The 21,044-nt window shown below is 44.5% G+C and overlaps 1 protein-coding gene across 1 annotated transcript in view; it reads left to right on the top strand.

Moving 5' to 3' along the window:
• The window catches only part of LRFN2 (leucine rich repeat and fibronectin type III domain containing 2), a 58,288-nt gene extending 37,781 nt beyond the window's left edge, over window positions 1–20,507 (top strand). The window contains exon 2 of the mRNA XM_035110660.2: window positions 19,586–20,507. Coding sequence (XP_034966551.2) covers window positions 19,586–20,507 — 922 coding nt within the window. The remainder of the gene's footprint in view (window positions 1–19,585) is intronic.
• Window positions 20,508–21,044: the final 537 nt, after the last annotated feature.

Below are 21,044 nucleotides of genomic sequence, written 5' to 3'. Positions count from 1 at the left end.
GTCAATGAAGATAATGTAATCCATGTCCCAAATAATTGTGCATCGAACTGCATCGGACATAGGGAATTTAGGCTAGGTTGCAGCAATAGTGGGTGGTCTCAACATAATTTAGCTGATACTGTAAAATATCTACCAGATTTGTATCCCACCCTTCATTCAAGGAGCTTAGAACAGTGTCTTTCCTCAGTGTTTAACTCACAATAGCTCTCTGAGATACAGTGATAGATATTCATATACAGTGGTACCTTGGTTTACGAACTTAATCTGTTACGGAAGTCCATTCTTAAACCAAATGTTCTTAAACCGAGGCGTGCTTTCCCAATTGGAACACACTCAAGAGGAAGCGGAACATGTTCTGTTTTCAAGGCAAAGTTCACAAACCAAAACACCTACTCCCGGCGTTGCAGTGTTCTTAATCCAAGTTGTTCATAAACCAAGCTGTTCTTAAACCAAGGTAGCACTGTATTTTCTTTAGGGTGCAATCAGAACCCTGCACGTTGGCTGCCTGAATGGAGCGGTGGGGCCACCACTGGTTGAAGCAGGGAAATTTCTGTGCTAGTCTTGAGTTGGCGCAGTCAACAGGCTTGCGTCAGGCTCAGTGCTGTCACATGATGGCAGTATGGCCAGTTCTGTTGGATCTGGGGCTGGGCTCAGCCGCTTCCTTCCCCTGGAACACCCTGTGTCTGGAGTTTCCATGGCTGCTGCTGTAATGGATCCTGCTAGCAGCCCTTGCACCAGTCTGCAAAGAATAAGGAGCATTCCACTGTATTGATGCTAACCAGCAGGAGTCAGCAGGAATGGGCAAAGGAGCACCTCCACCCAGTCCAACCGCCACCCTCTGTGGGTTTGGGTTGAACCGTTATAAACCCTCCAATATACTGCAAAGGCAAATCGGTGTTGGACTTTTCTTTGGCAACCAAGTTTGTGCAGCGGCTGGGATGATGGAGTAAAAACTTGCCTGCAATATCTTTGCTTAGCTTTCTTTTAAATACTAATCAAACAGCTGCAAAACACCCCTTCTCACCACTACACACTCCCCCAGTCATTAACCGAATTCTTAAATACTACACTAGTCAATTAGTAAGTCAAACAGAGAGTACAGAATAAGAAAGTAGGATAGCAAGATATAATACATAGCATTTGGTCAACTTAAATACAGTATTCAAAATAATCAATTATCCTATCACATCGCTGCATTCAGTGCAGCAGGTAAACTCCCCCTGCTAGTTAGGCAGATTGCTAACATACCACAGGTGTGTTGAATTGTCGACAGGTGTGCCGCCATGCAGGCTAAGATTACAAACACACACACCTCTATGAGTAGCACCATTGACCACATTAATATTAAGAAAACCTAACAACCAGGATATGACCTTCCCCCCCTCCACACACCTTCCCCCCTCCTCATCCCCACCATCCCACCCCCGCTGTCCACCACACCCACCCACCCACCAGAAGAATAGGAGAACATAGCACTAGAAAGCATGCATCATTTGGTTCCATGTTCTTTTGGTTCCTGGGTGATTGCAGCACCGGCTTCCAGGAAGATGTCGACACCCACCCTAGTGGTGGTGGCTGTGGAGGCCATGGAGGTGGCAGAAGCCAAAATGGGACATCCAGGATTGGCATCAGAAGCCAGGGTGGCTTCTGGGATGTCCTGCTCAAAATGGGGCAGTTGTGCCGTACACCCATAGGGTGCTATTCAGCTTTCGTCATGTAGTGAGTAGGTCCATTGAAATCAATTGCCTAACTTAAGCCACTTGATTTCATACTTGCTATATGACTTAGTTTGATATCGTGGGTCCGAGCAGTTTTGCCTTTGACCAACTGCTTTCCCCAGAAAACATGCTCTTTATACTAAATCAGAGCAATTATCAATCCAGAGAAAACCCAATTGAAATTTGGGCAGGTTTTCCTGGGAGAAAGGTGGAAGCATGGATGAGCCCTTAGTGAGTATTTTGCTTAAATAATGCATAGGATTGCAGCTGTTTGTATTAACCCCTCCCGACAAAAATAATGACATTTGTGAGGCTCTTGCCACACTCTTTTAAGTATATGTTTCACCCCATTCGTTTTAATGGAGTGTGCACAGCAGGGCTTCCCTCTGAATCAACCTCCCAGTTTCTGAGGTTCTCAATTAATTAGGGTCAAGGAAATTGTTGGGGTTTCCTTAAGGTTCATTAGACTGTCTACCCTTTGAAGTAGATTTTCCAAGATATCCACAAGATGGCACTGTGTGACATGTCTAGCGTATAAAGCAAAGATGGCCAACTTCTTCAAGGCTGGGCACCATAATATGTTAGTGGAAGTGCCAAAGTTAATCCACAAGGGCTTCAGTTCTTGTGATTTCCAATATGAACTAACCGATCTACACTTCCAAGACAAATGCAGGAAATGGAATGCAGTTAGCCACAAGTTTTACAGACACACACCCAAGTGTCCTGACACCGTCCTCGTCACACAATCAAAACAGTTTTCAGAGAATGCATACATTGGGAAGAAAATACTTTTAGTAATGTGTATTTGAGAAATGCTTACAAATGCACATTTTGAGAGAAAATACTTTTAAAAAAAATCTTAGATACAGTCGTACCTTGGATCCCGAACGCCTTGCAAGTAGAACGTTTTGGCTCGTGAATGCCACAAACCCAAAAATGAGTGTTCCTGTTTTGCAAACGTTCTTTGGAACCCAAATGTCCGACGTGACTTCCCCGGCTTCTGATTGGCTGCAGGAGCTTCCTTCAGCCAATCGGAAGCCACACCTTGGTTTCCGAACATTTTGGAAGTCGAACGGACTTCCGGAATTGATTCCATTCAACTTCTGAGGTACCACTGTATATGCTTTTTATATATAAAATAAAATAAAATAATGCAGTAACAAGATGTGACAGAGTTGTGAAGGAACACTTGTGAAAATAACATGAGCCAGAAAAAAGGCTCATCCCTCCTTCATTAAATTCATAAAATTAATAGTTTGTGTTATATTTAAAGTACACATAAAAACACACACATGAAAATACCATTCCAAAAGGCATTCTATTAAGGAAAATTGCAAAAAAAAAGTATATTAGAAGAAATCTGCACTAAAAGTCTGGTATATTTTCATGAGGACCCTTTAAAAAAATAAACTCATGTGGAAATGTGGAGAAAATGGGACACATTTGCCCACTCCTACTTCCTCATTCACTCTAATGGGAGCACCAGAGCTGCTCTCATTGAAGTGAGTGAGGCAAACCTTATATACAGATGCTGAACTGGGCTCTTAAGAGCATAAGAAGAGGCCTCCTGAATCAGACCAAATGCCTCTCTAGTCCAGCATCCTGTTTTTCACAGTGGACAAGCAGATGCCCACAAGGAGAACATGGGGACAACAGCCCTCTTCCACAGTTTCTCCCTATTGATCCTGCTAGCGGAATGCTGTAGCCCAGGGATAGGGGATCCCTTTTCCATTTAAGCACCACATTCCCTTGTGGACAACCTTTCAGTGGTGGGGGGTGGGGAGGCAGAGGGAAAAGTGGATGTAGTTAATTAATGTGAAAGTTGCTCCACTCCAACCACACACAGGTTGGAGGGTTTTCTACAAATGCACCTGTCTTAGTCCTCCATCCAGGCAAGAAAGAGACATTATCACAGTTCAAATACACATCCCAGCCAGGCTGAACCTCTTGAAAAGGGGTGTGGCCTGGGGAGAAGGGGTGCGGCTGAGAGAAAGATCTCCACCCATAGTCCTTATGACTAGTTGCAATTGATAGCCTTATCTTGGTCCTGTCAGTGGTCTCTCCCCCCCATTCCTAAATTAATATTCTACCTTTTTTATAAAAAAAAAAATCAGTTTTCACCCATTCTGAAGAAGTCATGTGTCAAATTAATGCTTAATAACCTCAACAAGTTAATAGCTTTTATGAGAGCACTCAAATACAAAACCGTGGGATTCCATACAGCATGTATCACAGAATGGCAATTATCTCATAGTGTGAACAGAAAATTACCGTTGATATCTTTGTAATAGGCAAAAAAGAGAGAGTTCTATTTGGGAGACTTTATTATTATTTTTGAAGCACTTGGTTTCCACTAGTTCATGAATAAATCATGGCTGAGAGTGTTGCTGTGACTAATGTTAAAGTTTCTTGATGAGGCTGGATAATATTTGTTTAATTTCAGATATGTGGCCTGGATTCTCAAGAAGCTGATCTGAATTAAGATGGTGCTTCATTGATAAGCAGAACGAGACTCAGAATGAATGTGCGGGGGGGGGGCACTAAGAAATAATGGAATTTTTGACCATTTTCAGAAAGGTAGCCATGTTAGTCTGCTGCATAAAAATCAATAAAGTCTTGGAGACTAACAAATCTATTGAGACATAAGTTTCCACGGACTCCACTTCCATCAGATGCATGAAATGTTATCTAAGTTACAGGCATATTATAGACACATGGTGGGGGTGGGGGAATTATAAATAGTGAATGCAGAAATGGAGAGATGCTCACTTCCCTCTCAGTAAGTGGCAGTAATGCTAGGAAGTTGAGAAGCCAACAGCTCAACACAATTCCACTCATGCAGTCCTGCTGCTGATTATATTATATTGTTGCTGTCATTTGGTCTGTGTCCACTGAAGTGTAGGTGAGTTCCCGCGAGGCAAGACACAGTCATAACAGCAATAACTTTTAATGAACTAACAGAACTAGATAACAGGGGCAAAGCAACTGCTTGATAATATTTGTGAAGGCCTGGGCCACTCCCACTTCCAACGTGATTGGCTGTCTAAACTTTCAAGCTGCAAATCATAATTCAGAGTTTAAGGGCCAATGGAAGAGGCCCAAATCCTGAAATGTTCTGTGATTGGATATCATGAATCAACATAGCTGCCAAGTCTCCCATTTTTCGCCGGAACCCCCCCATATTTTGTTATTGTTTCCTGCTGTTATCCTGAATTGATTATATCCCGTAAATAAAGCTTCTGCCAGCGGCCATGTCCCATCTCCCGGCTGTCTGTGCATGTCTGGACATGTGCAGAAGCGATTTCTGGTGCCCAGACATGCAGACATGGGCAGCCTGGCACCGGTGCCCAGACATGGGCAGAACGGCCCCGGAAATCAGGTGGCGCCGGCCCCGGAAGTCGCTTCTATGCATGTCTGGACATGCGTAGAAGCGACTTCCAGTGCTGCACCTTCCAGTGCGACTTCCAGTGCTGCACCTTCCAGTGCGACTTCCAGTGTCGCACCTTCCAGTGCGACTTCCAGTGCTGCACCGCCGCGTAGAAGCGACTTCCGGTGCCGCACCACCGCTGATCCCGGATTTTTCAATCCGGGAGTTGGAGGGTATGTGTATCAGATCAGAACACAGGGGCTCAGAATCCTTAGTCCAGACTCAAGCTCAGCCAAACACAGACCACTGACATTCACAATGGTTCTCCTTCATACCAATCTACACAATGCCATCCTAGGGGCCTTTAGGACTCACTGTACCCTGATGCTGTGCATCTCAGTGCCTAGTTTACTTATTTATTCATGTGTTCCATTTATACCCTACATTTTCTTCTTCAAGGAACTCAAGATGGCATACATGGCTCTCCTCATCCTCATTTAACCCCCTCCTCATTTAATCAGCTTAGGCTGAAAGGCAGTGACCTTCATGGCCAAGTGGGGACTTGAACCCTGGCCCCCCAGGTTCTAGTCCGACACTCTAACACCACACTGGCTCTCATGTCCTTCATATTGAGGTTAGGATCCTTGCAGACACCCACATGGAGTGAGTCAGCAATATCATCAGTAGAGATACCAAGGGAGTAAAAGTCAAACTTAGGTTATGCCTTCCAGTTGGGCCTCTGTCTCCTGAAGCTCATTAAGCTCATTAGAAATAACTGAAATAAGTCATTTATTTGCAGATGTCTCACAGTCCCTAGAGCAGACAACGATGTAATTGTTGCATATTTTCTTTCTTTCCTTTTTAAAAAAATGCATTTCCTCTTTTCACCACACACAAGCTGAGTCTTAATTCTGCCTTTTCATAGGCCAATTATCATTAGAGCCAACTCCCTCCCCATATTTCTGAATCCTGCCTTCTCATCACTCACACATCCAGATGCCCTTTGGAGAATTTGACTTGTCAGATGAAACCCATGGTACATGTTGCCTCATTATTATTTCCTAATTTGATTATGCTCTCTTCAACTCATTTGGAGAAAGGGGGAAGAAAAGAGAAAGTCAAAGGGGCCTTGATAAGCCTGGTAGGAAATGGTGAGCAAGACAGATAGAGATAATGAACATTCCCCCTGAGCTTCAAAGAGAAAGAAAAGGCGTGTGAGATTTCTGTGCATGAGGGAACATTAATTAATGTTGAAATTTATTAGGCTGTGGAACTGTGTCCCAAGGGAAGTGTCTGGATTTTTTGGTTGTTGTTTTTTTATTAAAAAAGGTGATTGTACGAAGTACAGGAAGGAACAGTTTTGGTCTCTGCTGAACAATCCTACATATGTGAGACAGGTTCCTTCTATAGCCATTTTTAAATCTTCTGTGTCCATGACCCTCAATGGTGTGGTACCATGTGTTGACATGATGGAACTGAAAAGAAACCTCATAGGTGCACAGAACAATCCATTATAGAATATGTGATTGCTCTTTTCATGTTTTTGAGGAATACAGCTGCAGAATAAGGAGAAGCACAGCGTTCCTTCTTTCAAAGGAGCCACAAAGGTGGCCATGACTCAAAATTCATTGGAATCAATTTGGACTTCAAATTGTTGCTGTTGACCATGCTTTATATTTCCATATAGGATGTAACAGCTGCATGTGGGAACTTCTCCTGCTCCAACACCAGCACTCAATTCCAATGGACTTCCCATAGGTAGCAGGTTGGCCACAATAGGACTGAATTAGATGAGTCTTTGGTATGATTCAGCAAGATTCTGGTTATATTCTCATGACAACAGGGAGGTGTGGTCCACAGTGTGGCCCTGCTGCCTCTTTTAATGCATTGGACCCCCTGCAGCCGAATAACCTTCACTTCTGTATGCCATCTTCTATGCCTATGGGCTTCAGGTTCATAAACTACACAGCAAAGATTTGTATGCCTTTGCTCTCCCAATTTCAGTGCTTCGCTCTTAGATAACTCTTTTAGGCAAAGGTGGTGATAGGGTTGCCAGACTCAATAGAGGACAGGACTTCTGTGCCTTTAATTGCCCTGCTCTCTTTTGAGTCTGGAAACCTTAAAGAGAAACCAGCAGACCCTTTGCTTGGAAATTAAACAAAGGGTCTGCTGCTTTCTCTTTAAGGTTTCCAGACTCAAAAGAGAGCAGGGCAATTAAAGGCACAGAAGTCCTGTCCTCTATTGAGTCTGGCAACTCTAGGTGGTGATGGTGGCAATACCATATTTTATTGAGCAGAACATTCTAGAAATATGAACCCTGATCTAAAAGGACACAGCAAAAACTTCAACATGCCCATGCTGAATTATATTTGACAAAGCATTTCACCCGTCAACATTCATTATCCTTCTTATGAAAAGGAAGTAAACCCACATTTACTCAGCTTTAGCCCTGGGAAACACAGCACCTTTATTTGATAAAAATCTAATTAGTCATTAAATGTTTCTTCCTCTAAATCAGGGTGGTAGGAGTGGGGGCTCTATGAGCCCTACAGGCCTCTATGTCTGGGCCCTGAGACTCTCTAGGCCACATCTCCTCCCTGGCCCTGCTCCACATCTCTCTTCAAATGCTTTAGGCAGGCTAGAATGTGATAGTCGCTCTTGCTTGACTGGATGGAGGTATGGAAACCTCTGGCATTTGTATGGCTTGAATGTAGCCTATTGTACAAAGAGCTACCCACTTTTAGCTTTCAGCCCTGCCAACCATTGCCATTCCACACTCCCAAAGTTTGCCTAAGTGGGATGCAGTCTGGAAAAATTCCCACACCTCTGTTCCAAATGGTCAGTTGTCTCTTGCAATCTGATGCCTTTAAACAAGGCTTTTTTTTTTGTAAAGCCACCCTTTCCAAGCTGCCCAGCTCAATTAAAGAACAGAAAGTTTCTTATCTTTTACCCTATGATGGGAGAATAGGAACTGAGTAGCCAACCCAATTAGCCTAATCAATTCCCCCTTTGCCCCGCCCTTTAACCTTAATACCAGGATGTTAACATGTGACTTAGTCCATTGGTTGAAAACAGGATAAATGAGCACTAAGTTCTCATCAGGAATAGCATTGAAAGTCCACAACAAACCTGAGAATTAAAGGTTTCCTGCTGGCTTTCCGGAGCCTTTTTATTTCCTAATTTGCTTAATGATGCCACAGACCTAGTTAAAACATTGCAAAAATGCCATTTATGCTGTGCTGGGTCCTCAAGAGCACATGGTATGTTACTGATATGTACTGAGAGAGCACACCAGGGGGTGCAGATTGTCAAGGAGGAAATCAAAGAGGAGAGCTGGAATCAGAGGCAATGGGAGATATATATTTATTTCCAGTTATATGATTCATTAATGTTACAGTGCTCGGGGCAAATGCAAGATTAATTTTATTAGACTCGGACCAGAAAAATGTGTAGAGCTGTGAATCTTGGAGTTTGTGGGAAGCCTCTCTGGGAGGGGGGATTGGGGGGGGGAATTCAATTCCACTTGCATTTCAAGGCAAATCTATATAATTCACACTTTCTGAAAGTAAGTGAACCAAAGCATAGTCATCCTTTAAAATTCAGACTTATGCAGTGGGATCCAGCAGCCAAGTCATGTGTACAAGAATACACCTACTAGGGTAAAATCTGCATAAAAAGGCATGTATGTGCATGAAAATAACACCGGAAAATACTTCATAGTAGGGGAAATTGTTTTGCAGAAATGTGTACATTAGGCAAAATTGCAATCAAGGAGAAATTTACATTACAATCCTGATGAATTTTCATGAGAACTTTATTTTTTATTTTTTATTTTTTTTAAAAGCACAAACTCATGAAGAGGCATGGAGAACTCAAGACTGGGAAAAATGGGGAAAATTAAATGGTTGGGTTTATCCATCCCTACCCGGGAGGCAGAAATAACTTCCATGAGTGGGTAGCAGCTCCTCATAGTAAGTGTCTTGATTATGGTTAGGAATCCCCATTCCCCCACCATAGGGCAATACGAGAAAATAAGAGGGCCCTATGACACAACCTTGATGGCAGAAAGTGAGACTCTTAGGAAGAGTAGATCTGTCTATTTCCTGTCCATATCCATGTCCACAACTTTTCACCCCCCAAAAATCCCATTCCATTTCTGTCTTAATTGTATTTTTTTTAATATCTGCACAACATAATTTACTTTTAAATATTTATTTAAATAGGAATGCAATTTTTTTGTATTGGTCCCTTTTAAAATATATTTTAACACAAAATAATTTCTGATACATTTTTGGTGCTAAGAAGCTCGTTGGAATTTTTAGGAAGTGTGAAAGCTGGTAAAGAGCTCAACTCTAATCAACACATTAGTCTGGGAGTTGCAAATCAGGTCGGTTTGTATCAGAATTTGCCAAGCCTGAATTGCCCATGAATCTCAGAATAGGATAAGAGTGGGAGAAGTGACAAAGTGCCTGGACTTGAGCAGAAAATACATGCCTAACTTGCTCCATGCCCATTCAGTTTGCTGAGAATCTTCTGAAGCAGGAGTTGAGAATTGAATACAGCCTGTGGGCTGGATCCCTATCCCACCCCACCCCACCCCCTGCAGGCCAAGTCTGACAGGTAACCCAATCATCTAGAAATCAAAACGATTTCATGAAATCCTACCCCCCCCCCCATGGCAGTAGATCGGAAGATCAAAGAAAGGAACGTCTTACAAGTTAGAAACTTTAATAATCACAGTGAGAGAACAAAGAACACATCTCCTAGAAATGGCAGTGCTCCCAATTAAGGATCACACTCCCTTCTGTCCCTATTAATCTACATCACTCCTATGTTTTGTAATCTGAGTTTGTAACCTCTATGCTTTCTCTTCTGAGACTTTCTAAGCTCTTCTTGACCTTGGGCTTTCTAGAGATTGTTAATCTGTTAACCCTCTTTCTTCCAGTGTTTCTTCACCTAGCTGTTCCCCGTCCAATATTTCCCAGCTTCTGCAAACCACTGTTCCAAATCTATACTCTCCTCCTGCTCCTGGGAATATTCAGGAGCAGCAACAGGGGGAGGGGGTGGCTCTCACCATTCCTCCTCAGTGTGGCCCTCCTCAGCACGGTCCTTGACAGGAAGGAGGCATAATAGTACAATGGCCCATCTAGTCCAGCATCACATTCTCACATGGCCAACCAGATGTCTGTGGAAAACCTACAATGAGGGTTTGGGCCACAAAAGCACTCTCCCCCTTCTGTAGTTTCAACACCTGGTATTCAGAAGTATTACTGCCTCTGACTGTGGAGGCAGAATATAGCCCTCTCCTCCATGAATCTGTTCTCTTCTAAAGCCATTGAGGTTGATGGCCATCACTTCCTCCTGTGGGAGTGACTTCCATAGTTATACACCATGTAAAGACTTCCTTTTATCTGTCCCAAATTTTCCTACATTCAGCTTCATTAGAGGTCCACAAGTTCTAGTGTTATGAGAGAGAGAGAGAGAGAGAGAGAGAGAGAGAGAGAGAGAGAGAGAGAGAGAGAGAGAGAGAATTTTTTTTTCTACATTCACTTTCTCCATGCCATATGAATCTGCAATATGAGCACTTCAGGTTGAATGAGAAAGTATTCAGATACTCTGGGAGTTAACAAATACAAGCAAAAGTGGTGCTCCCATGTCTGAAGAAGATTATCTACTTTTCATGAAGTTACCCAATCTCAAGACTATTTTTGAGACACTCTCTGAAATAACCCTCCCTCCTCAAAACGTATTACTAGTCGGCTGTGATTGATGGTAGCTCTTAAGAGTCTTCACACCTAAAATCAATGCAGACACATTTTCACTCTGGGATATTGATGACTCTTTGATTATCCCCAACACACGCAGCTGAGAGAGGCCCCTCCAATTCCTGTTTTGCTCCATCACACAGTGCATCCTTTTGCAGCTGCTCTGCACTCCTGGTGCTGTTAATCATGGAACATTAGCCGTGCGGGTGTGGCATCAGGGATGAAATAAAGAGCCAAGGGGGCTCTTTTGAAAAGCGGTAGCTGGGCAGGATTTGATAACGTCCCAAGCATTTTAGCTGTAATCTGGGTTGGTGTCCCCATGGGAGCTCAAAACTCTGAACAAACTTTAATTGGGGCATCCACATTCCAAAATTACTAGCATTTAACCAGGGTGGAGATCTTGTGATGCACTGTAGAGACAACAACTTCTGTGTCATTGGATTGGTGACCGCCTCTAATGCACATGCTTCTGAAACACAGATCTGATTCTGCCTTGATATTTTAAAATGTTACCTTCAAAGATGCCACAACTATTCTCCCATAATCTTAGATTCAGGAAGGCAGGTGTACAGGTTTAACTCTAAGACTCTTGGTATGTCTGGGCTTGCAATTAAAAGAAACCATGGCTGTCATGGTTATTTGCTCAAGCAAATAAAAACTGGGTCCATTTAGGGGAGAGATTAATCAATCTCTTAGATCCATTCTTGCTCAGTTTCTCAATATTCCTATTTTAAACTCAGTTCTCCACAGTTCTGCATCAATCTGGGAATTTTATAAATCTTTATTGGATTGAGTTTTCTCCTCCAAATCTTGCATCCATTTTTCATGCCATTTCCTCACCAAAGTTCGGATTACAAGGGTGGGGACAAATCCCCCCCCCAAAGCCAATGTGGCCAATGCCCCTAGTATTATGGTATACTGTACTGCCTTTTGGAAATATCACACTGTTCAGGAATGGCATTCATATGCACATTTTAAACCAGATTATATGTGATGCTGCACTTGCTACGGTATCCTTTAAAAAAAATCATCCTTGCAGGTATGAAGTAATTATGGTCAGGAACATTGCATGTTTCCAGAGGGAGTTAACCATTTCCATCCCTGCTGTGCTTTTGATGAAAATTGCTGCACCACAGCTTCCACTGGCACCAATAGATGCTTTCCTCCCTGGGTTAAATAACTGGTGCAGTGGCAAGGGTCACTGAGATTGCAGCAGAAGAGGAAAGGGTTAAATACCATCCTTGCACATGGCAGTTATGATGAAAACCACCCCCATGATGCCTTTAAAACACACACATATCAGCAAATAATGCATTTTATAACACATTTAGCCCAGCCCTTAGATTCGCATCCAGCTATGGATGCTATACCTCAGTTCTGCAGTGATATGATTATTTGGTTCAGAGGCCTATTTGGATAAGCATCTCAAATCAATAGACCATTTGCCCAGTTGGTAGTAGCTATGCATTCCATTCCCCTGACATAGATATTCTTGTAGTTTTGCACTTTGTGTTAAGTAAAGAGACCCCAAAAATAGCAGAGCTCATTTCATAATATTATAAATAATACAAGCAGGTTTCTATCACTTTTGGCCACATTACACATTTTTGTCCTCTCTAAAAAAAAAAAAATGTCAGGATCCCTCTTCTCAATTCCATCTACTGAAGCTGATCTCTTCCCCTCCCCTGTCATTATTATTCCTTCATCCCTAAGTTCAGCTTACTGTTGCCATCTCTGTCCTATGAATCCTCTGAGGCGGGTGATCCCATCCCTTCTGGGCAACACCTAGCACCCAAAGAAATACAGTGGTACCCCGCAAAACGAATGCCTCGTGCAATGAAAAAATCGCAAAACGAAAGCGCTTTGCAATTTTTTTTGGACGACTCGCAAAACGAAGCTGTCTATGGCCGTGTTTCGCAAGACAAAGCAGTCTCGTGACGGGAAGGGAAGCCGCTGCTGCTGCTTACCTTTAGGACTCCGCCGGTGACGTCCACGGCCGCCGCTTCTGCCTCCTGTGGCGGCACGGCGCTCATGGCGGCCTCCGCGGCTCTGGCCTTGCCCTCCTCAGCAGCCTCCATGGCTCCAGCCTTGCCCTCCTCGGTGGCCATGGCGGCCTCCATGGCTCCTCCCCGGCGGGCTGGCGGGATCCAGCAGGAGCAGCAGTGGGGCTCGCCAGGCGGCCCTTGGTGGGAACAGCGGCGGCGCCTGAAGAAGCGGAGGTTGCGGCGGGGGGAGACCCCTAGCCCTCCTTCTGCTTCCCCCTCTCCAGAGCCCTGAAGACTTCTGGCCGTGGCGGGTGAGTCGGCGCCTCCCCCCCCCCCTGCTTCTTTTTTCCCCATAGGAATGCATGAATTAAATTTCAGTACATTCCTATGGGAAACTGCGCTTCGCAAGACGAAATTATTGCAACATGAAACGACTCGTGGAATGAATTGATTTCGTCTTGCGAGGTACCACTGTAGCCACAAAAAGCAATAAGTGGGTTGTGCCTTTGCTGCATAAAACAAGGCCTCGTTGAGAAATGAGTAGTGGAAAGGGAACAGTTCATTAACAAGCTTACTTGCTTATGCTTCCACATATTTAAGTTCCTTCTCCAGGTGGATCACATTTAGTCTAAACTCGGCTATGACCTGTCCGTCTTGGGTGGCCCTGCACGGCATAGCTCAAGCCCCTTTGCCACGTCAAGGCAGTGATCCATGAAGGGGTTAAAGAAAAGTAGAATCATGTAATTGGAAGGGGCTCCAATGATCATTTAGTCCTACCCCCTGCAATGGAGAAAAGTAGTTTGGGTAGGGTTTGGTCAAAAGGCCTGGAAACGATGCCTTATGAGGAACGGCTTAGGGAGCTGCGTATGTTTAGCTTGGAGAAGAGAAGGTTAAGGGGTGATATGATAGCCATGTTCAAATATATAAAAGGATGTCATATAGAGGAGGGAGAAAGGTTGTTTTCTGCTGCTCCAAAGAAGCGGACATGGAGCAATGGATTCAAACTACAAGAAAGAAGATTCCACCTAAACATTAGGAAGAACTTCCTGACAGTAAGAGCTGTTCGGCAGTGGAATTTGCTACTAAGGAGTGTGGTGGACTCTCCTTCTTTGGAGGTCTTTAAGCAGAGGCTTGACAGGCATAAGTCAATAATGCTTTGATGCTGTTTCCTGCTTGGCAGGGGGTTGGACTGGATGGCCCTTGTGGTCTCTTCCAACTCTATGATTGTATGATTTAGGATGGTGGTGGGAAACCTTCAGTCCAAAGACCACATTCCTTGATGGAGAGCTTTTGGGGGGCTGCATACCATTGGTGAGAGAGCCAGAGACAAAGATGAGCAAAACAATAGACTGGGTTCTTAGCTTTGTATGGTTGGTTGCATTACAGCCATGCAATAGTCAGAGGTTTATACACACCATCAAGCGAGAGCATGATGGCAATTCAAGGACACATCCCAGTTCAGGAAAAGCCAGTGCAGAGCAGGATTAGTTAAGGGATGTGGCTTGGACAGAAAGGTAAGTGGCCCGGGCAGCAGGGATGCTAGATAATTCTGATGAAAATGGAACCAGGGACAGAAATGACCTATGTTAGCATTTTTTTCTCATGTTCAGACTGGAAAACAACACTGCAAATGTGGTAGATATTTGCTGTTTTTGTTTCCATGCAATAAACAATGTGTGTGTGTCCCCTGCCCCACATTCGCAGTGCATTTCCTTTGCATCAAAATGAACTTTGGGGAATAACATAATGACGCCATTCACTCATTATGTAAAATTCTGCTACAGCAGACAGCAAGACAAATGGCATAGTTTTTTGTCGGGAGAAGAATAGCTGAATGGAAATGGTGCTGCACCTGAGGAATACAGGAGGGAAAGGGAAATGGGTGCCTTCTTCCATCTTGAAGGCAAGAGGGAAATGCTTAAAGTTCCCCCACCCTAGTTTAGAATGTGGGTACAGGGGGGGGGGGAGAGAAGAAAGAAACCTCATCCAGTTTCAAGACATCCGTGGTGGCAACTCCACGGAATATAAACACAGAATATTATATGAAACACCACCTCTAGCTTTCTGCTTTGTAATCAAACGGAACCAGCAAAGGCAGAGACGTCCTCAAAGGATTCAGCATGGCTTATAAGGAGTGGCTAAATCATATCTCAGATGAAGGTGGTGCGAATTTTTAAAAAGGATTAAAGTACGATTAATCCCAAGCAACTAGTTTCACACTTCAGCTAAGGTAAGGAGATGGAGCTGCTGCTTGCTTCATCCAGAAGTGTGAATGAACTCTTCAGTCACCAGCAGAGAGAGAGAAAATATTCATTAATTTTATTTTTCCATGAGGAAGAAAAGAAATGATTTTGTGTATTTATTTATTTATTTATTTATTTATTTAACAAGCTCTCTCTCTCTCTCTCTCTCTCTCTCTCTCTCTCTCTCTCTCTCTCTCTCACACACACACACACACACACACACACACACATATTGCATGATTGTAAGAAAACATCTAAGTTTAAAACATAATATACTGTAAAATATTGAAATTATTTTGCAATTAAACCTAACAGGAGTTAAAAAGAAAGAAAACACATGTAACTTCTGCATATCTGGATAAGGTAAAGGTAAAGGGGCCCCTGACCATCAGGTCGAGTCGTGTCCGACTCTGGGGTTGCGGCGCTCATCTCGCTCTATGGGCCGAGGGAGCCGGCATTTGTCCGCAGACAGCTTCCGGGTCATGTGGCCAGCATGACAAAGCTGCTTCTGGCAAACCAGAGCAGTGCACGGAAATCTGGATATACTTGTCTAAACAAAAATGCCAAAAAGAGTACAGTGAAGGTAGTCTTGGTGTCAGGTGGTCCACCTATTTTCCCAGGACAGTCATTAAGCTTGCCAGCCCATCATTTCCAGGAACTCTTCTGGGTCCCTTTCTCCAAATTGGTGTTACATTGGCCACTTTCGAGTCCTTGAGTATGGAGAGTGATATTAGAGAGCAGTTACATATTTCCGTAGTGTGTCAAGCACCCTTAACAAACTACATTTCCCAGGAAACGTTTGGTGAAGCCATGACTGTTTAAAGGTAATATACTTATTTAAATGTAAGTTGTGGCTGGGGCCTAAATAAAGGTCCATCCTAAATAAAAGTACTCCCACCACTTTTAACTTTTGCTCCATGACTGTGGGCTTCCTCCTTATTGCTGTCTAGCCTCATTACGCAGATTTCTTTCTCTTCAGAGACCCTAGAACGCAATGTATTACCAGATGCAAATAAGGCTCACTGGCTATGAAGGAACATTTCCAAGAGTTCTATCATAATTTCTGTGCTGGAAAGTTTTGTTATTATCTTGTAACTGAAAAGTATGGCTAGCAACTAATACTTGAGGAACTGTTTCTATATATAGCATGCTGAAGAACCGATCTTTGGTTTAAAATGCAATTTGTGAATATGCCCTCATTCCACAGATTTTGTTGCTGTGGATGAGGAACAATAGGGACAGTGGGGAGGAGAGAGCTTTATCTTGTTCTTTTTTCCACTCTGAGCTATTCTTAATATGCAGCGCTACATTGACAGGAGACCCATGTAGACTTCAGAAATCTGCTGTACTTATTAAGCTGCCTGTGTTAAACAGAATCTCCTGTTATTCAACTATTCTAAGTTTGTATCTGTATGGGCCACATTGCCTACTAGGAAAAATTTGAAGCTGCCTTATTCTGAAGCAGAGCATTGGTCTATCTGCTTCAATATTGTTTACACCAGGGTTTTCCAAACTTGGGTCATCAGCTGTTTTTGGACTACAATTCCCATGATCCCCGAGCACTGGCTCTGCTAGCTAAGCAAGATGGGAGTTTTAGTCCAACAGCAGCTGGAGACCCAAGTTTGGGAAACCCTGGTCTACACCACTGGTGTTCAATAGGTGGGTCAGAACCCACTAGTGGGTCATGGCCTGATCCAAGGTGAATTGCAACAGGACGTAGGGTTGCCATATGTCCTCTTATTCCAAGAAATGTCCTCTTTTTCATGGGTATGTAATATGAGAGTGTAGCAATTACTGTAAAAACTTCATGGTGAGTACCAGCACCTATTTTTCTAGAAAAAAAGGACTGCATGTGTTTATCTCTAGTTATTTTTTTATTTGCTTCTATTTAATTGAACAGCTACTCCAATCATAAAATTGCTTTTTTAAAAAAAGTTTTTTTCTTCTCAAAAACTGTTTAATGTGTTGCCTTTCTTAAACTTTAACTAAAAGCACAATTGGTTTTGTAAAAAATAGGTTTGCGTGCCGAGGTACCAAGACTTCCCACCAAATAATTTCACACATCACACGGAAATTAAGTTTTGGTTTTTGACATTAATTTTGGCCACAACTTTATTTAAATACAACTGAATGTGAGTGGTTCCTTAGGCATTGGTTCCCATGCCATCTGTCCTGTGCCTGGGACAGATCTGACTCCCCAGTGTACTGGGGATGTCAGGGTAGGTAAGCACCCTCTGAGAGAGGCTGGGGCAAGGCACCACGCCCTATGACCTCTCCTCCAGGTGGTCCCCGAGGCTCATGCGCGGTCCTAGCCCCTTGCGGGGGTACGGACAAACATATTGAGCCCCAGGATTCCTTTAACGGAATACCCCTAAAGGCAGCAGCAATTTGAGGGGCAGGCCCAGCCAAATCCTTACCCCTCCACCATCCAATTTGAACCAATGCCTAACCGCCAACCTTACAAGTTGCGACATTTTGCTATGTAGTAGGCAAAAACCACCTGGCACCAGCCAATCAGCCAGATGGCAAAATTCCTACTAGACCCCCGAATATGGACGACCCCATGAGAGGCACAGCAATGTCAAGCGCAGCAGAAAAACCCTAAATATAGGGAGGGAGGGAGGGAGATCCATTTGCAAGCACCCAAAAGCGAAAGCGCAACCTGCTTGTACCCTTTTAATGGCCGTGGCTGTCAATCAAAATTAGCAGCATAATATTCTCCCCAGCAACAATCCCTCAGTGGCCATCCAAACTGACCCGCCCCTACTGACCAGAAAAGGTCTTGTTAACCCTTCCACAACCCATGCTCTCCTTAAGGGGAGAATCTGCTTTGTGGCCACACTTAAGTGCCTTGCTATTCTACCCAATACAAGGAGTAGGTGAGGACGGTTAAAGTCTGGAATGGTAAAGGGCTGCTTAGTGGAGGAGGTCAGAGAAAAAATAAAGATGTCCACATGGTGACAAGAAGGAGGGTTTGGTTTGGCTGATTGACTTGTCTCACTTCCTGCTCACAGTTCAGGCTACAACCAGGGGCGTCTTAGCCATAGAGGCTAGTGGCGCGGGGAACCATGGCGCCGGGCGTTGGAGGGTGCCAGGGAAGAGGTCTGGGGGCCATGGCTCAGTAGGGGCAGCAGCCTGCCCGCGACCCGGGCACGCAGCGATCAGCCCTCCATCCCTCCCTCACTCCCTCCGCCCGTCCCTCTCTGGCTGGTCAGCGCCACAATTGGTGGCCGGAGCGCTTCTCCAGCCTTCCACAGCAGCCAGCCAGCTCCCTCAGGGGTCGCCCTGCTGCTTCGTGACAGAGGGTGGGGAGCGCGGAGGTGAACTGGCACCAAGCGGCAGCTGTGGAGGAGAGCGGCAGCGGAGAGAGGAGCTTCCCAGGGACGCGGCATTGGCGTTTCCCTCAGCCTCGCCTGCGTGAAGAGCCCAGTTGCCTTTCCCCACAGCCCCATGCCTGCCGCCTCCTCCTCCTCCTCCCCATCCCAACTGCCATCTTCCAGTCCCTGCGACGGCGGCTTCTGTCTTAGTTTCCCTCCCTCCCCAATGGCGCCCTCCAGCCCAAGCTAAACTTTGGGAAGGGAGGGGGCACCGGAGGGACCTTTGCGCCACAGCGCTGGATGTGATTAAGATGGGCCTGGCTACAGCCCATGCTGTCACAAAGGCAGAGCTCTAGAGATGACAGTTTCCTAAGAAGAACTTGCTGATTCATCACTTATTATGTAAACTGCCTATGTCAGCTGGATACATATCCAGTTAGAAACAATGCTCTGCTTTTCTTATTCCTTGATCAGCATGGGGTTGTGTGTGTGTGTGTGTGTGTGTGTGAGAGAGAGAGAGAGAGAGAGAGAGAGAGAGAGAGAGAGAGAGAGAGAGAGAGAATATATCATATACAAAAGAAGTAGTCTACCTCCTGGCTTTTTCTTGTCCCATTTTAACACCTTTGTCCTTTCAGCCAAATTAACAAGAAAAGGAGAGCTAGGTAGTTAGATCTTGGTTGCTAGCAGGATTATAACTCAGTGACCCAGTCATGTCTTTAAACCAAAGCAATTGCCCCTTGTTGAGTTTCTATTGCCAGGTTAATAAATGAAAACCACTTTACCGATTTATAATGTGTGTTAGCATGGATTTAATCCCATTAAATGGAATGGCTAGAGCCCCCTGCACGATTCAAGGTTACCAGTGACCTTGAAGGTCAGAGTAAGGGAAGGAATGAAGGAGTGCAGGGACACCAGAGGCTGTGAATATTATTAAGTATTTCAGGATTTTGGATAATATGTGTTCTACTGTAAGGAGGGAGGGAGGAAAAAGAGTGTGATGACAGAATTGGTAGAGGAAACATATTCAGAGATGAACAGCTAAATGCCTTTTGACACATGCATTTGAGGAAATAAACTAAGATTTAGATATTTGCTTCTGCCGCTGTCCAATGCTTTAGCCCCACCCACCCCAGTCACACTACTTTCCCATCCCATTTTAAACTAATGATGCTGTTTTCTTTCACTTAAAGGATGATCCCTGCTACAAACAAGGCTTTTGTGGTGAACAACCTGGTGCCTGGGACAGGCTACGATCTTTGCGTTCTGGCCATGTGGGATGACACCGCCACGACGCTCACCGCTACCAACATTGTGGGCTGCGCCCAGTTCTACACCAAAGAGGACTACCCCCAGTGCCAGTCCATGCACAGCCAGTTCCTGGGGGGGACAATGATCCTGATCATCGGAGGCATCATAGTGGCAACTCTGTTGGTGTTCATCGTCGTACTCATGGTCCGGTACAAGGTTTGCAACAATGCCCCGGGGAAGATGGCTAACGTTAGCAATGTCTATTCACAAACTAACGGATCCCAGCCTGTTCAGAACGGGGTCCTGCCCCAGGTCAACCCCAAAGTGGTGGTAAGGAACGAGCTCATGGAGTTTAACTGTGAGTCTGCACACAGCAGCATCTCCTCTTCTTCTAGCTCTGTGAATAGTCGCGACTGCGATGGCTACAGCCTCCAAAGTGAGCAGGGCACATTGTCCAGTAAGTGGAGGCCCCCATCGAGGTCAAAGCACAACAACATTGATCGGCTCATGGGAGCCTTTGCCTCCCTGGAACTGAAGTGTCAGAAAAAGGAGGACACAATAGACTCCAGAACTTCAACAGTGGCCCATCACTCAGACAAGGAGCCACTGCTGGGCCAGCATGAGTCCAAATTCCGTAGCCTCCTCATGTTGCCACTGGAGGGTAAAACTAAGCGTAGCCATTCTTTTGACATGGGAGACTTTTCCACCTCTCAGTGTTGCAACTACCCCAAAAAGATCACAAACATTTGGACAAAACGCAGTCTGTCAGTGAATGGCATGCTTTTGCAGTATGACGACAGTGAGCTGACAGGGGCGAGGGGAACTTATGGGAGCTCGGAGTGGGTGATGGAAAGCACAGTGTAAATAAGAGTTGCCCTCCGTTCCATTCTGAATCCCTCCAAGCATAACAGAAGTCCATGATTGTTAAAAAGGCCATAAACGTGATGGGAGAAACACACAACACATGTGCGTGCACACAGACGTATATTGGTCCGATAATCAAGTTGGATAAGAGAGGTTATGAAATGTTAATAGGTGTGTGTGTGTGTGTGTGTGTGTGTGTGTGAGAGAGAGAGAGAGAGAGAGAGAGAGAGAGAGAGAGAGAGAGAGAGAGAGAGAGAGAGAGAGGCTGATGAAATGTATCCAACACATTCATTATGTTTGTGTGAATGTCTCAAGGAAATCACGGGTGCATTCCTGGTGAACTGTCAAAAAAGCTTAAATGAGGATTAAAAACAGGTTAAGCGGCATATGTTTCATTCAGAGAGGAATTCCTTCCCTCTTCTTTTTTCTAAAAAGGAGACTCCCACGGATATAAAGATGACCTGAGGATAAGCCCAGCTGCCACTATGGTTGTCCAAGAACCTTCATCAAGACAGCATCTGGAGAAAAAGAGCATGC

Source organism: Zootoca vivipara, chromosome 3, assembly GCF_965207765.1.
Source record: "Zootoca vivipara chromosome 3, rZooViv2.hap1.1, whole genome shotgun sequence".
NCBI lineage: Eukaryota > Metazoa > Chordata > Lepidosauria > Squamata > Lacertidae > Zootoca > Zootoca vivipara.
Note: the sequence above shows the minus strand (reverse complement) of the source record. Positions and strands in the feature narration are given on the sequence as shown.